This window comes from Ammospiza nelsoni, chromosome 18 (genome assembly GCF_027579445.1).
Source record: "Ammospiza nelsoni isolate bAmmNel1 chromosome 18, bAmmNel1.pri, whole genome shotgun sequence".
NCBI classification, from domain to species: domain Eukaryota; kingdom Metazoa; phylum Chordata; class Aves; order Passeriformes; family Passerellidae; genus Ammospiza; species Ammospiza nelsoni.
The window spans coordinates 12,277,070-12,290,964 of record NC_080650.1 but is presented as its reverse complement, the minus strand read 5'-3'; the positions used below and the strand labels follow the sequence as shown (position 1 = coordinate 12,290,964).

The 13,895-nt window shown below is 51.6% G+C and overlaps 1 protein-coding gene across 1 annotated transcript in view; it reads left to right on the top strand.

Annotated features, from left to right (window-relative positions):
* The window catches only part of KSR2 (kinase suppressor of ras 2), an 83,631-nt gene that overhangs the window by 22,506 nt on the left and 47,230 nt on the right, over positions 1–13,895 (top strand). The window contains 1 exon segment of the mRNA XM_059485219.1: positions 11,105–11,286. Within this exon segment, the coding sequence (XP_059341202.1) occupies positions 11,105–11,286 (182 nt within the window).

The window sequence follows — 13,895 nt, the reverse complement described above, 5'->3', positions numbered from 1 at the left end:
CCCAAACAAAACATTGAGAACGGCTGATAAAATAATGCCCATTTAATACCTCATGAATTCCACGGGCCATTGGAGTCTCTCATGGGTAGTTAATGATTATCCATCAGCCAGGGAAGAAACGAACTCGGAATGGGAGGTCTCAAAAATCCATTAGCTGGGGAACTGAAGTCCAGCTCGTTAAGGGCTTGTTAACCCTTGGAAGGAGTGGTGGATTTTACCCTTAGACCCATCCTTTGGCCAATCTTTTGTCTTTTGTCCTCTACCTAGACCCACCCATCATCCTTGGACCCATCCTTAGACCTTATCTTTCATCTTTAGGCCTCCCCTTGAACCCATCCTTCATCCTTAGATCCCTTTTTAGACCCGACCTTTGGCCCATCCTTTGGCCCATTATTTATCCTTTATCTTTTGTCTTTTATCCTTCTGTTAACCCTTGGAAGGAGTGGGTGGACTTTACCCTTAGACCCATCCTTTGGCCCATCCTTTATCCTTGGACCTCTATCTAGACCCACCCATTATCCTTGGACCCATCTTTAGACCCATCCTTCATCTTTAGGCCTCCCCTTGAACCCATCCTTCATCTTAGGACCCCTCTTTAGACCTGGCCTTTGGCCCATCCTTTATCTGCTGACCTCTACCTAGGCCCACCCATCATCCTTGGACCCATATTTAGACCCGTCCTTCATCTTTAGACCTGCCCTTGAACCCATCTTTCGTCCTTAGACCCCTCTTTAGACCTGGTCTTTGGCCTGTTCTTTGTCCTTTGGCCCATCCTTTCTCCTTTATCATTTATTGTTTATCCTTTATCCTTTATCCTATACCCGTTGACCTCTACCTAGACTCACCCATCATCCTTGGACCCATCTTTAGACCCGTCCTTCATCTTTAGACCTGCCCTTGAACACATCCTTCATCTCTGGACCTCTCATTAGACCTGGCCTTTGTCCTTTGGCCCATCCTTCATCCTTTGACCTGTGCTTAGAGATTTTTTTGTACTTAGACATATCCATCATCCTTGGGCCCATCCTTAGACCCATCCTTCTTCTTTAGACCTGTCCTTGGACTCATCCTGGGATCCCTCACTAGACCCATCCTTCATCCTTTGGCCTATACTTAGACTTTTCCTTTGTCCTTAGACCCATCCTTCATCTTTAGACCAATTCTTGAACACACCTTTTATCGTGGGACTCCATGTTAGACCCATCCTCTGCCCTTTGGCCCATCCTTAGATCCTTTCCCCTCTATTTGGACCCCTCCTTCATCTTTAGGCCTGTCCTTGGGCCTGTCCTTCATTCCTGGACCTCTCCTTAGACCTGGCCTTTGATCAATCAATCCTTCCTTCTCTGACTGACTCTTTGTCCTTTGACTCATCCTTGGACCATCCTTCATCTACGGACCCCTTCTTAGACCCGTCCTCCTTCCTCTAAGCCCTCCTTAGACCCATCCTGTGTCTTTCAGGCCTGTCCTTTCAGACCTCCAAAAACCTGGGACCAGACAGCCCAGAGGTGAAAATTGAATCCCAGACCCACAAAAACCTGGGAGCAGAGGGCCCAAAGGTGAAAAAAATGAATCCCAGAGCTCCAAAACCCTGGGAGCAGAGGTCTTCTCCACCATCCCCAGCCCACCGAGCAGCCCCTGCTTGGACTGTGCCTCAGATTTAATCATTTAAGCTGTTCCTAAACAGGCCCTGATGGATCATTAATTCTGCTGCTCCTCAACCTTGATAATAATGACGTTTCCCCTTGTAGCAATTCCCATGCACCTGGTGGATCGATGGTTGGATGTTCCGCATGGGCAGGATTCAGGAGAGCATCCAGGCAGCTCCTGTGACATTGCCCAGCTTTGGAAAGGCAGGTGGGCTCCTGGCACTGGGCACGAGCGGGAGATGGATGTTTGCAGAGCAGGTGGATGCAGCAGGACGTGCCCAACGTGTGGAAATGATCCATATGGAGCCTCTTCCCAAGGTGGGCACTGGCACCTGGGCTGTGCCAGCCCTGAGGGGCAGCAGGAGCAGGGCAGGGCCCGTCCCCTGTGAGACACCTCAGATCCTGGGGGCACTTTTGGGTCCTTCATGACCTGGAGGGGCTGGAGTGTGTCCAGGGCAGGGAACGGAGCTGGGAAGGGGCTGGAGCCCCAGGAGAGGCTGAGGGAGCTGGGCAGGGGCTCAGCCTGGAGCAAAGGAGGCTCAGGGGGCCCTTGTGGCTCTGCACAGCTCCTGACAGGAGGGGACAGCCGGGGGGGTCGGGCTGTGCTCCAGGGAACAGGGACAGGAGCAGAGGGAACGGCCTCAGGCTGGGCCAGGGCAGGGGCAGGGGGGATTTTGGGGCAATTCCTCATGGAAAGGGTGGTCAGGCACTGGCACAGCTGCCCAGAGCAGGGGTGGATCCCCACTTTTAGTGAGTTTTAAAACCTGTGTGGATGTAGGACCTGGAGACTCCATGATTTCCAAGTATTCCATGATTGTGACCGTGTTCCCAGGGGTTCTTGGATGAGAGAAGAGATGAGGATCTGACTCCATGTTTCAGAAGGCTTGATTTATTATTTTATGATAGATATTACATCAAAACTATACTAAAAGAATAGAAGAAAAGGATCTCATCAGAAGGCTGGCTAAGAATAGAAAAGAATGATAACAAAGGTTTGTGGCTTGGACAGAGAGTCTGAGCCATCTGACTGTGATTGGCCATTAATTAGAGACAACCACATGAGCCCAATCACAGATGCACCTGTTGCATTCCACAGCAGCAGATAATCATTGTTTACATTTTGTTCCTGAGGCTTCTCAGCTTCTCAGGAGGAAAAAAATCCTAAAGAAAAGATTTTTCACGGAAAAATGACTGCGACATATGATCTCCATGCTGTTATTTATCCCGAGACCAGAGCCCAGCCTGGAACTCCAGCGAGGGGCAGTACAGGAATTTGGAGAGCAAAACGAGCAGCATCTCTCCCTGTGCTTCCAAATCATCCCCCTGATTAATCTCGCTGCTGCTGCCGGACTGTGGAGCTGAGCACAGCCCCTGGAATGTGTCCAGCTTTCCCCAAAGGATGCTTTGCACACCGTGAGGTGACAGTGATGAGTGGCCCCCGCTCCAACCTGGCTCCGCGCTGGAACGATCCCGCTGCTCTGGGCTGCGGCGCTCCTTAGGAGTGTCATTAATGTTAATTACGGCCCTGCTATTCCATCCAGAGCCGTGCTCAGAGGAGAAACTTCTCACCGTGTCCTTTAATGAGGAGTTGAGGCTCCTTTTGAAGCCAGACGGGCGTGAGGATGAATTTAGATCAGGATGAGCATCCTGGGAGAGGTGGCACCGCGTTCCTGGCTGGGAGGGAGGGCACGGGGAGGGCAAGGGCTGTGTGCAGTGCTGGCCAGGATGGGAATGACCACTGGTGGGCTTGGCGCTGCCTGAGCCCTGCCCAGCTCTGTTTCCAGTCAGGGAGCAGCTCCCCTGTTCCCTTCTTAGTGTTCAGGATGTTGGTGGGAGCTTCTCCTGACCTTCAGTGGTGGCCCAAGAGTTCCAGGGGATTCCTTGGCAATAATGGGATGAAAACCAAAAGCAGGGAGCCCAGAGAGGCCATAGAGGTGCTCCAAGGGCTGGAGCTCCTCTGCTCTGGAACTGTGGCTGCCCCTGGATCCATGGTATGTCCAGGGCCAGGTTGGAGCAGCCTGGGACAGTGGGAGGTGTCCCTGCCCATGGCAGGGGTGGCACTGGATGGTCCTGTGGCAATCTCTGTGGTCTTCAGGCCACCCATCCCTCTGCTGGGAGAGCTGGGGGTGCTCACCTGGAGAGGAGAAGGCTCCAGGGAGAGCTCAGAGCCCCTTGCAGGGCCTGAAGGGGCTCCAGGAGAGCTGGAGAGGGACTGGGGACAAGGGATGGAGGGACAGGACACAGGGAATGGCTCCCAGTGCCAGAGGGCAGGGCTGGATGGGATATTGGGAATTGGGAATTGTTCCCTGGGAGAGTGATGAGGGGCTGGGATGGAACTCCCAGAGCAGCTGTGGCTGCCCCTGGATCCCTGGGAGTTTTTCAGGCCAGGCTGGACAGGGATTGGAGCAGCCTGGGACAATGGGAGGTGTCCCTGCCATGGCAGGGGTGGAATGGGATGGGATTTAAGGTCCCTTCCATCCCAAACCATTCCAGGTTTGGGGCGGATCTGCCCCACCTGGCTGAGGTTGTGTTGTCTGGGGATGTTGAAACCCCCTCAGGGTGCCCCATTGAGGGGCTGAATCCCTGTGGAAGTTTCTCCATCTGAAGGAAACTCATCCCCAGCAGCCCTGGCTGGCCCCAGCTCACCCCCAGCGCCCTCAAAGCAACGTAACGGTGGCAACCAAGAAAACAGAAAGGGCTTAATGAGAAACAGCTCCAGCTCCAGGATCCTGGCAATTACCTCTGCCAGCTCCTTCCTGCCCCTGTCTGCTCCCAGTGCTGCTCCTGCAGCCCTGAGGAGGAGGAGGAGGAGGGGGGATAAAACCTGTTTGGCTCAAACTCCCTTCAAAGAATCTCCCAGCTTCATAATTTGCAGCTGTAATAAAAAAGTTCCACCTTGTGCTTGGAAAAGGGAATAATAGATCAGTCAGAGTCGAGCCTGGAAATTCAGGCACCCAGGGAAGTGGGGACAGGCACTTGGATAAATATTTAAGTGCTGAGGCTTTGATATGAAGGAGCTGCTTTTCCTCTGGCCAAGGGGAGGGAGGGATGGATTGTTGCCTCTTTATGGGAATGAGGAGGATAAATGGAACATCTGCAGGATATTCTGTGTTTATTTCTTTATCTCAAGCCCAGCTTGTTCAGGAGTGTGGAGCCTGTTCAGGTTTGGGTGGAGAATGAAGGAATTTCAGCTTTTCAGGCAGGTTCAAAAGCCTTGAGTGCTGAAAATCCTTCAGAATCTGGTGCCACCCTGAGTGCACCAGGGGGATTTGGGACGTGGGGTGGCACTGGGCATGGAGCTGTGTGTTGGTCCTGGTGCCAAATGTGACCTGGTGCTGAGACAGCTCCAGCTGTTGTGATCCCAAATTTTGGTTGTGATCCCAAATCCCCAAGGCCGTTTGGGAATGCTCAGACTCCTCAGCCAGGGTGGGGTTTTTAATGGTTTATTTGAGAAAAAGGTCGGATTTTGCCATCTGTGTGCCAGTATGGGAACAGGAAGGGAAAAGTGGCAGAAATTCTGGAGGGGGGTAAAGGCAAGGAGGGACAGGACACAGGGAATGGCTTCCCACTGCAGGGATGGATGGGAAATTGGGAATTAGGAATTTTTCCCTGTGAGCACAGACTGAAGCTGTGGCTGCCCCTGGCTCCCTGGGACAGAGGGAGGTGTCCCTGCCCATGGCAAGGTTGGGATAAAATCACCTTCAAGCTCCCTCCCTTCCCACCAAATCATTCAATCATTCCTGCCTGAAACAATGCCAGAGTGAATCTGAGGCTTTTCTTCCTTTTTTTTTTTTTTTTTTTTTTTTTTTTTACCATTCCAAAGAATGTCAGAGTGAATCTAAGTGTTTTCTTCCCCCCTTTTTTACCATTTCAAAGAATTCCAGAGTGATTCTGAGTGTTTTCTTCCTTTCTTTTGCCATTCCAAAAATGCCAGAGTGAATCTAAGGCTTTTCTTCCCTTTTTTTTTGCCATTCCAAAGAATGCCAGAATCTGAGGATTTTCTTCCCCTTTTTCCCATTCCAAAGGATGCCAGAGTGAATCTGAGTGTTTTCTCCCTTTTTTACCATTCCAAAGTATGTCAGAGCAAATATGAGTGTTTTGAATCTGAGTGTTTTCTTCCTTTTTTTCTTTTTGCCATTCCAAAGAATTCCAGAGTGAATCTGAATGTTTTCTTCCTTTTTTTTTTTTTTTTTTTTTTTTTTTTTTTTGCCATTCCAAAGAATGCCAGAGTGAATCTAAGGCTTTTCTTCCTTTTTTTTACCATTCCAAAGAATGCCAGGGTGAATCTGAGTGGTTTGAATCTGAGTGTTTTCTTCCCTTTTTTTGCCATTCCAGACAATGCCAGAGTGAATCTGAGTGCTTGATTCTGAGTGTTTTATTCCCTTTTTTCCCATTCCAGTGGGTGCTGCTGGTGGAGGAGGCACGGGGGCAGCACTTCACCTGCTCCTTCCTCTGATTTAATCGGGCATGTTGTGCAATTAAAGCACTCCAAAAGCCACAGATCTTTGGGGCTGAATCCCGGCCAGACTGCAGCGATCTTTAATCCTTTACAGCTGAAATACCGAGGAGAGGATTTTTATTTTTATTTTTTTTCTCCCACTCTATTTCCCTTCCTTTAAGAGCTTGTGTGGAAATTGGTGTGTGCTGACGAGGAGCAAAGTGGTGAATAAAACATCACCTGGCTCTGGCTCCTGCCTTGTGGCTCAATCTTAAATTAAACCCGTTTTAATTCTTTTAGATGGCAATAAGAATGGGAGTGACAACAAATGCCTGCAGAGCAGGTGGCTACTTACTGGATTTTCGGGACTTTTAAGAGTTGGGAATGGAGGATGAGCCCTGCCAGAGTTTGGGGTGTTCCCTTTGGGATGTTTTTTGGGATCAGCCATGCTCCAGAAGTATCACGGCCCTGAGAATATTGACTCGATTTCCAGGGTTTTTAAGATTTGGGAATTTCTGGGTTTTTTAAGAGATGAGCGCTGCCAGGGGCTGGTTGGGGTGTCCTCTTTGGGATGTTTTTTGGGATCAGCCATATCCCAGGAGCATCACAGCCTTGTGAACATTGACTGGATTTCTGTTTTTTTAAGAGTTGGGAATGGAGATGATCCCTGCTAGAGCTGGGGAATGGTTGGGGTGTTCCCTTTGGGATGCTTTTTGGGATCAGCCATATTCCAGGAGTGTCACAGTATCGCAGTGAACATTGACTGGATTTCTGGTTTTTTAAGAGTTGGGAATGGAAATGAGCCCTGCCAGAGGCTGGGGAATGTTTGGGGTGTCATCTTTGGGATGCTTTTTGGGATCAGCCACATTCCTGGAGCATCACAGTGAACATTGACTCGATTTCCAGGTTTTTTAAGAGTTGGGAATGGGGATGAACAGTGCCAGGGGCTCATTGGTGTGTCCTCTTTGGGATGCTTTTGGGATCAGCCATATCCCAGGAGCATCACAGTGAACATTGACTTGATTTATAGGTTTTTTAGGAGTTGGGAATGGAGATGAGCCCTGCCAGAGCTGAGGAATGGTTGGGGTGCTCCCTTTGGGATGCTTTTTGGGATCAGCCATATTCCAGAAGCATCACAGCCCTGTGAACATTGACTCAATTTCCAGGTTTTTTAAGAGTTGGGAATGGAGATGAGCACTGCCAGGGGCTGAGGAATGATGAGGGTGTCCTCTTTGGGATGTTTTTTGGGATCAGCCATACTCCAGAAGTATAACAGCCCTGAAAATATTGACTCGATTTCCAGGTTTTTTAAGACTTGGGAATGGAAATGAGCACTGCCAGGGCTGGGGAATGGTTGGGGTGTCCTCTTTGGGATCCTTTCTGGGACCAGCCACATTCCAGGTGCACCACAGCACCACAGTGATGGATTTTTACTCCCTGTAAAACACAGATCCCACTGTGCCCACCCTCACATTCCATCTTCTCCCAGCACATCCTGCTCCTCCAGCCACCAAACCAGCCCAGGACATCCCAGCAGGGCAAAACCTCCCCGGGCTCCTTTCTGTGAAATCCCAAGCAATCATCCCCACCCTTCCTGCAGCATCCCTCTGTCACTCCCTGCCCTCCCCTGGCAGCGGTGACGGGCCCTTTGTCGCGCTGTCTGCTCCTGTTTTTCAGCTCCTGTTGAAACCCTCTATTTTCCCCCTCCCCAAGCCGGTGATAAGCGTTTGACTGATCCCACCGAGCAGGCGGGGATGAGCCATCCAGGCGGGATTGACACCTCAAGGGATTTGCATTAAACGCTTCAAACTCGCTCGCCTTTTTTTTTTTTTTTTTTTAATTATTTTTTTTATTCCCCGTTTTCTTTTTTTTTTTTTTTCCATCCATCATTATATATTTAACAAATTCCTGCATGAAATTATGGCCCCAATCGTTGGCATTCGCCTATCTGAGAAGGAATCTCTGTCTGCACTGATTTTCTCGAGCATCCCGAGGCAGGAATTAACCCCAATGCTCCACGGAAAAAAGGAGGAAAAATGAGGAAAAATGAGGAATTTGGGTCTGCAGAGGGTTATAGGGTGGTGAGAGGTGAAGGAGAGGGGGATGCTGGGTGTGCTCACGTTGTGCCAAGGGTTGAGATTTTGGGAAAGGTTTGGGAAGCCAAGGGCTGTGTGGAGCAGGGGCTGACCCTGATGTGCTGCTGGGGACCTGCAGTGAGGGGTAGAATCCCAGGAATACCCAGATTTGGAGCCTCCTGGAGCAGGGAAGAGGGTGGGACAACCACGGAGAGAAGAAAAAAAATTGTGGGGATGTCCAGATTTTGGGATCTGCTCCAAATCTGGACGGAAAGGTGACCGACCTTGGCCCATGGTGGCATTTTCCTGCCATCCCTGGAGGGTGCTGTGGGCATCTCCCAGATTTTGGAGAGCTCCAAGCCTTGAGATGGACCAGGTGTGGTTCTCTCTGCTCCCTCAAAACCCTTTGGAGCCAAAATAAAAAATATCTGCTCCATACTCCTGCCTCCCTTTCCTGAAAAAGGGCTGTCTTGGGCCTTACCCCTATGGAAAATTGAAATTAGGCTGATGTTTTACCTTGGGGTTTTTTGTTTTGTTTTGGTTTTGTTTTGTTGGTTGGTAGTTTAGTGTAGTTTAGTTTAGGATGGATTATGGATGGATGGATGGATGGATGGATGGATGGATGGATGGATGGATGGATGGATCCATGGATGGATGATCCCTCATGGCAACAAGTCCTTTATGAGGTGCCCATGACTGGCCTCACCCTCCATTCCTGCCTCAAGGATGATTTTTGACCCTTTTTTGCCCAAGAAGCCCCAAACAAGGCTGGGTTTGCTCCATGTCCCTCAGACACTGCTTGTCCCCAAGCCAGGGGACAGGATCCCTGTCCCTGTGAACCCCTGTGCCAAGGAGTTTTCCATGGATGCTCCTGCTCCTCTCCAGGCTTCAGTCCTTGCCCCCCTTCCCTCAGGACAGGGATCAAAGCCATGGGAGGATGGGCAGCCAGCCCAGTCACCCACTTGGATCCTGGTGTTTATTATTCTTTATTATTTTTCTTCTCCTGAAAAAACAGAGAGAGGAAAAAAAAATATCTCTCTGTCCAAAATCACTCATCCTTCCTAATAATGAGAGCTGTCAGCAGCACTGCTTGGCGAGGAAATGATGCTCGCAGTAAATATTTGGTCTGGAACTGATTTATGGGTGGAAAAAAACGAGATTAGTGCTTAATCACTGCCTCTCAGGAAGGGCTTTGGGCCGGGGTTGAGCTCAGGGGGGCTGGGGCCAGGCCAGGGGAGCAGAGCTGGGACTTTAAGTGGAAACCCCGTGGTGGGGTTGGGGTTGAAGAGCATCAGTGCAGGGGATGGACTGGATTTGGAGCCACCAGGCTGGATTAGATGGGATATTGGGAATTGGGAATTGTTCCCTGGCAGGGTGGGCAGGCCCTGGCACAGGGTGCCCAGAGCAGCTGTGGCTGCCCCTGGATCCCTGGCAGTGCCCAAGGCCAGGCTGGACACTGGGGCTGGGACACCCTGGGACAGTGGGAGGTGTCCCTGTCCATGTCCTTTAATGATCTCTGATGTCCCTTCCCACCCAAGCCATTCCATGGCTCCATGACCATCCGCTGTGGGGCTGACCCCAAGGAGTTCCAAGCCAGGAGAGCAGCTCAGCTGGACCAGCCTGGAACATCCACCCCATCCTGAGCCCAAAGAGGTCCTTGCAGCCACCCTAAACACAGCAGCAGCTTTCCTGTGTGAGGAAATAATTAACTTATTAGAGGATGGTTTAATTTTCTTCATTAAAGGCCATTTCCTATTGCCTGGCAGGGCCAGATGCCCCCGGGCACCACTGGGAGTGGTGGGACATGCTCAGCTCCAGAGCCTGCCCACCCTGCCAGGGAACAATTCCCAATATCCCATCCAGCCCTGCCCTCTGGCACTGGGAGCCATTCCCTGTGTCCTGTCCCTCCATCCCTTGTCCCCAGTCCCTCTCCAGCTCTCCTGGAGCCCCTTCAGGCCCTGCAAGGGGCTCTGAGCTCTCCCTGGAGCCTTCTCCTCTCCAGGTGAGCACCCCCAGCTCTCCCAGCCTGGCTCCAGCCCTTGCAGCATCTCTGGTGCCTCCTCCGGGCTCTCCCCAGCAGCTCCAGGTCCCTCCTGTGCTGGGACACAGAGCTGGATGCAGTGCTCCAGTTGGGATGCAGGGATTATGGATGGAGCATTCCAGGAATTCTTGAGGTGTTGCAGTGCCAGGATGCTCTCCAAGGATCTCTGTCCCAGATTCTGCAGATCCCCAGCGGGCTGAGCTGCCTTTCCCAGGGCTCTCTCTGCTCCTCACTCCGTGGCAGCCGGAGTGGATGAGCTGGAGCAGCTCTGAGTGCCAGGATCCTGCAGCCCGGCCCATCTGAGCTGCCAGAGTCACTCTGCATCCCAAAGCCTTCCAGTCTGGTGCAGCTTTGGGATCATCTGAGCCAGCAGAACAACGCTGGGCCTTGTCCCAGTGTGGAAAAATGGGACAGGAGGGAGATTGGACTGACAGAGCAGGCAACTCCTCCTCCTGCTCTGCAGAATTTCATTTGTGAGGAACTTCACCCAGTGTTTTGGGTTGTCCACACCATGGCCCTGTGGTGGTTCCTGGGATTCTCTTGGGGCCCCTCACACTCTCCACTGCAGCCCACCCTTGCTTGGGCCCTTTATTTGATGTAGTGACATTAAATGCGACCATTTAGGGGATTGGACAAGGTCAGCAAGGCTGAGGCTGATGAGCTTTTGGACCAAATGTTGTTTTTCTTCACCCATGTTCTCAAGAGGAAAAGCTCTGGAATGTTGTGAAAAGTGAAAATTGCTTTTGTTTGATGGTGGGGAGGGATTGGGAATTCCCACGGGGAAGCTGCATTAATTATCACACGGGAGATGATGCAACAGCACTTCCATCCCACGGGTGCCACCATCCCATCCCCAACTCCTTTCCCTTCACTTCTCCCTCCTTTTCCCTCTCTTCCCTCCCAGAGTCAAGAAGAAGAACAAGCCCCTGAACCTCAAGATCCACAACAGCGTGGGGAGCTGTGAGAACATCCCGGCCCAGCGCTCCCCGCTGCTCTCCGAGCGCTCCCTGCGCTCCTTCTTCGTGGGCTACCCGCCCTTCCTGCCCTCCACGCCGCCCGTGCACACCGACGCCACCTTCTCTGCGAGTGAGTGCCCCCTCGGGTGCCCCTGCCAGGGCTGGGCGGTGCCAGGCAGGGGGTGGGACTGCGGAGTTTGGAGGACATGGGTTGAGCATTGTGGAATGAGCCCAGCCCTTGTGGAGGTGCCTCGTGTTGGTGTTTAGAGATCTGTGGGCAAAGATAGCCCCAAAAGCTTGATTATTTCTGGTTTTTTTTGGGAAGGCCACGGAGGTTTTTGTGCTGTCTGGGGTGGTGGCACTGCCAGGATGTCACCTAAAAGTGACTTTTCTGTGGGTGGGTTTGTAAACCTTTGTGGTTTCACCTCTGTGTTTAAACCTCTCCTGGGTCCTTGCTTTGACATCAAGGGCAGAGCTGCTCAATCCCTCAGGATGTGGAGCTGATGTGGAGTTTTGGGAAGCCAGTCCTGGTGCAAGCGCCATGGAGCTGATCCCACCTGGCAGGGGTTTGTCCTCTCCCAGGAGATGCCGCTGGTGGCACTCACCGGCTGGGTTTGGCTCCATGAGCGCACCCAGGTCTGGGAGGAACAGCCTGGCCCTCATTTCCTGGTCCCACACCAGTGCTGGGATGAATTCCACAGAGATTGAAACTTTCCCAAGGCAGGCGTGGCTCTTGGCCCAAGAAAAACTTCCCTGGAGGAAACATGTGGCAGCTGCTGGGAGTGATTCCCAGCCAAGCTCCCTTTGCCTCTTGTTCCTCAGCTAAAACTTTCTCCAACTCCACACCAGGCTGGGTTTCTGTCACTGTCCCTTCCCTGGATTTTTCCCTTGTTTCCTTTCTGGAAATGCCTTCTTGGCTTGTTTTGGGGTCTTCCACTCATTCTTCCTGCTCAAGAAGCAGGCTGGAGAAGGATTGCAGCCAGAGGGCTTGCAGACAGATTTCCTTTCCTTTCCTTTCCTTTCCTTTCCTTTCCTTTCCTTTCCTTTCCTTTCCTTTCCTTTCCTTTCCTTTCCTTTCCTTTCCTTTCCTTTCCTTTCCTTTCCTTTCCTTTCCTTTCCTTTCCTTTCCTTTCCTTTCCTTTCCTTTCCTTTCCTTTTTCCTTTTTCCTTTTTCCTTTTTCCTTTTTCCTTTTTCCTTTTTCCTTCCCTTCCCTTCTTCCTTTCCCCTTCTTCCTTTCCCCTTCTTCCTTTCCCCTTCCCTGGCAGTCTGGGGTCACTGAGGGCTCACCCAGCCAGTCCTGCTGCCCTTTTCCCCCTGTCCCTTTGCCTTTGGGGACAGTGGCACCTGGCAGGAGCTCTGCATGCTGTTCCCAGAGATTTCCAACACCCCGCTCCAGGTTTGCCCGGACCAAGGGGCATTTCTGCTTTGCTGTTTCCCACACGGAATTGTCAGTGCTCAGCTCACAGCCCAGACCAACAGAGCAGGAATCACAGACCAAACCCCACTCCCAGCCCTCCCTGGAGTGTCTCCTTGGATTAGTTTTGCTCAGTGTTGGGCTCTGTGCCGTGCTGTGACATCCTGATGGGACGTGGCACGGCCGCAGCGGGACGCGATGGCAGTGATGGGCTGGCAAGTGACTCACCCTGCCAGAGAGGTGTCTCCTCTCATTTCCTCCGACCTCCCTGGCTGCTGGGAATGTTTGCTGGGCTGGATGGGAGCTGGGTTTCCCCAGCTGGTTGATCCCTGCAAAGCAACCCACTCCGTTTGCAGGAGGCTTCAAACCTCTTTTTGTTACAGCATGCATGCTTTTTTATACATTCCTACAAAGCTCGTTAGTTTATACTTTACTCATTGGTCAGGAAAGTCAAAGTGCTCATTGGAACTGGCAGTTGCAGGTTTCTCTTATTTATCCTTCTTTTTTGGTTTCTTTATCAACGACCTTGGTAGGAAATTCTTTCAGAGGTAAACATGGATCCTCTCACCAAACTTCTCTCTGGCTCACAGAAGTTACTGTGAAACCTCTTCCACACTGTTTGGTCCTTGAAGGATCAACGTCCATGTGGGAGTTACACCAAGCAGGGCAGATGTTTGTTTGTAGGGAGCAGAATCATGGAATAATTTGGGCTGGAAGGGAGCTTGAAGCTCATCCCTCTCCATGGGCAGGGACACCTCCCACTGGAGCTGGTTGCTCCAAGCCCTCCCTACATCCCAAGAATTCCCTGTCCCCATCCTTGTGGTGGTTCAACAACTGAGCTCTCCACCATACCCCATCCCTATGTTTTCTTCTAAAAATCCCTCTTCCCTTTTCCCCCTGTGGGAGCAGCACAGCAGCACCCAGGTGCTCTGTGCTGCTGTGGAATTGCTTCCCTAAGCATGGAAACACAAAAATTGTTGTTGTTGTCAGCTGGAGGTGGGTGAGGGGAGCCCAGGCAGGCCCTGTCCCTCCCTGGCTGTCTCTCCATGATTTCTGTTCCACAGCCTTGCTGCTCCTGGCAGGAGCACATTCCCATCTGAGTCATCCCTGGCCCGGATCAGCAGAGGGTTTGGATGCTTCCCTCTGATTTTTAACATCCCTTTGTCCTGATGGGAATGGATTTTCACAGAGGGCTGGAGGGAGCTGCAAGAAGGAGCCTCTTCCTCCAGCAAATCTGGCTGGGGGAATGACAGGATCGTGGAATATCCTGAGTTGATCCTCAGGGATCACTGATCCAGCTCCTGTCCCTGCCCAGACCCCCAAC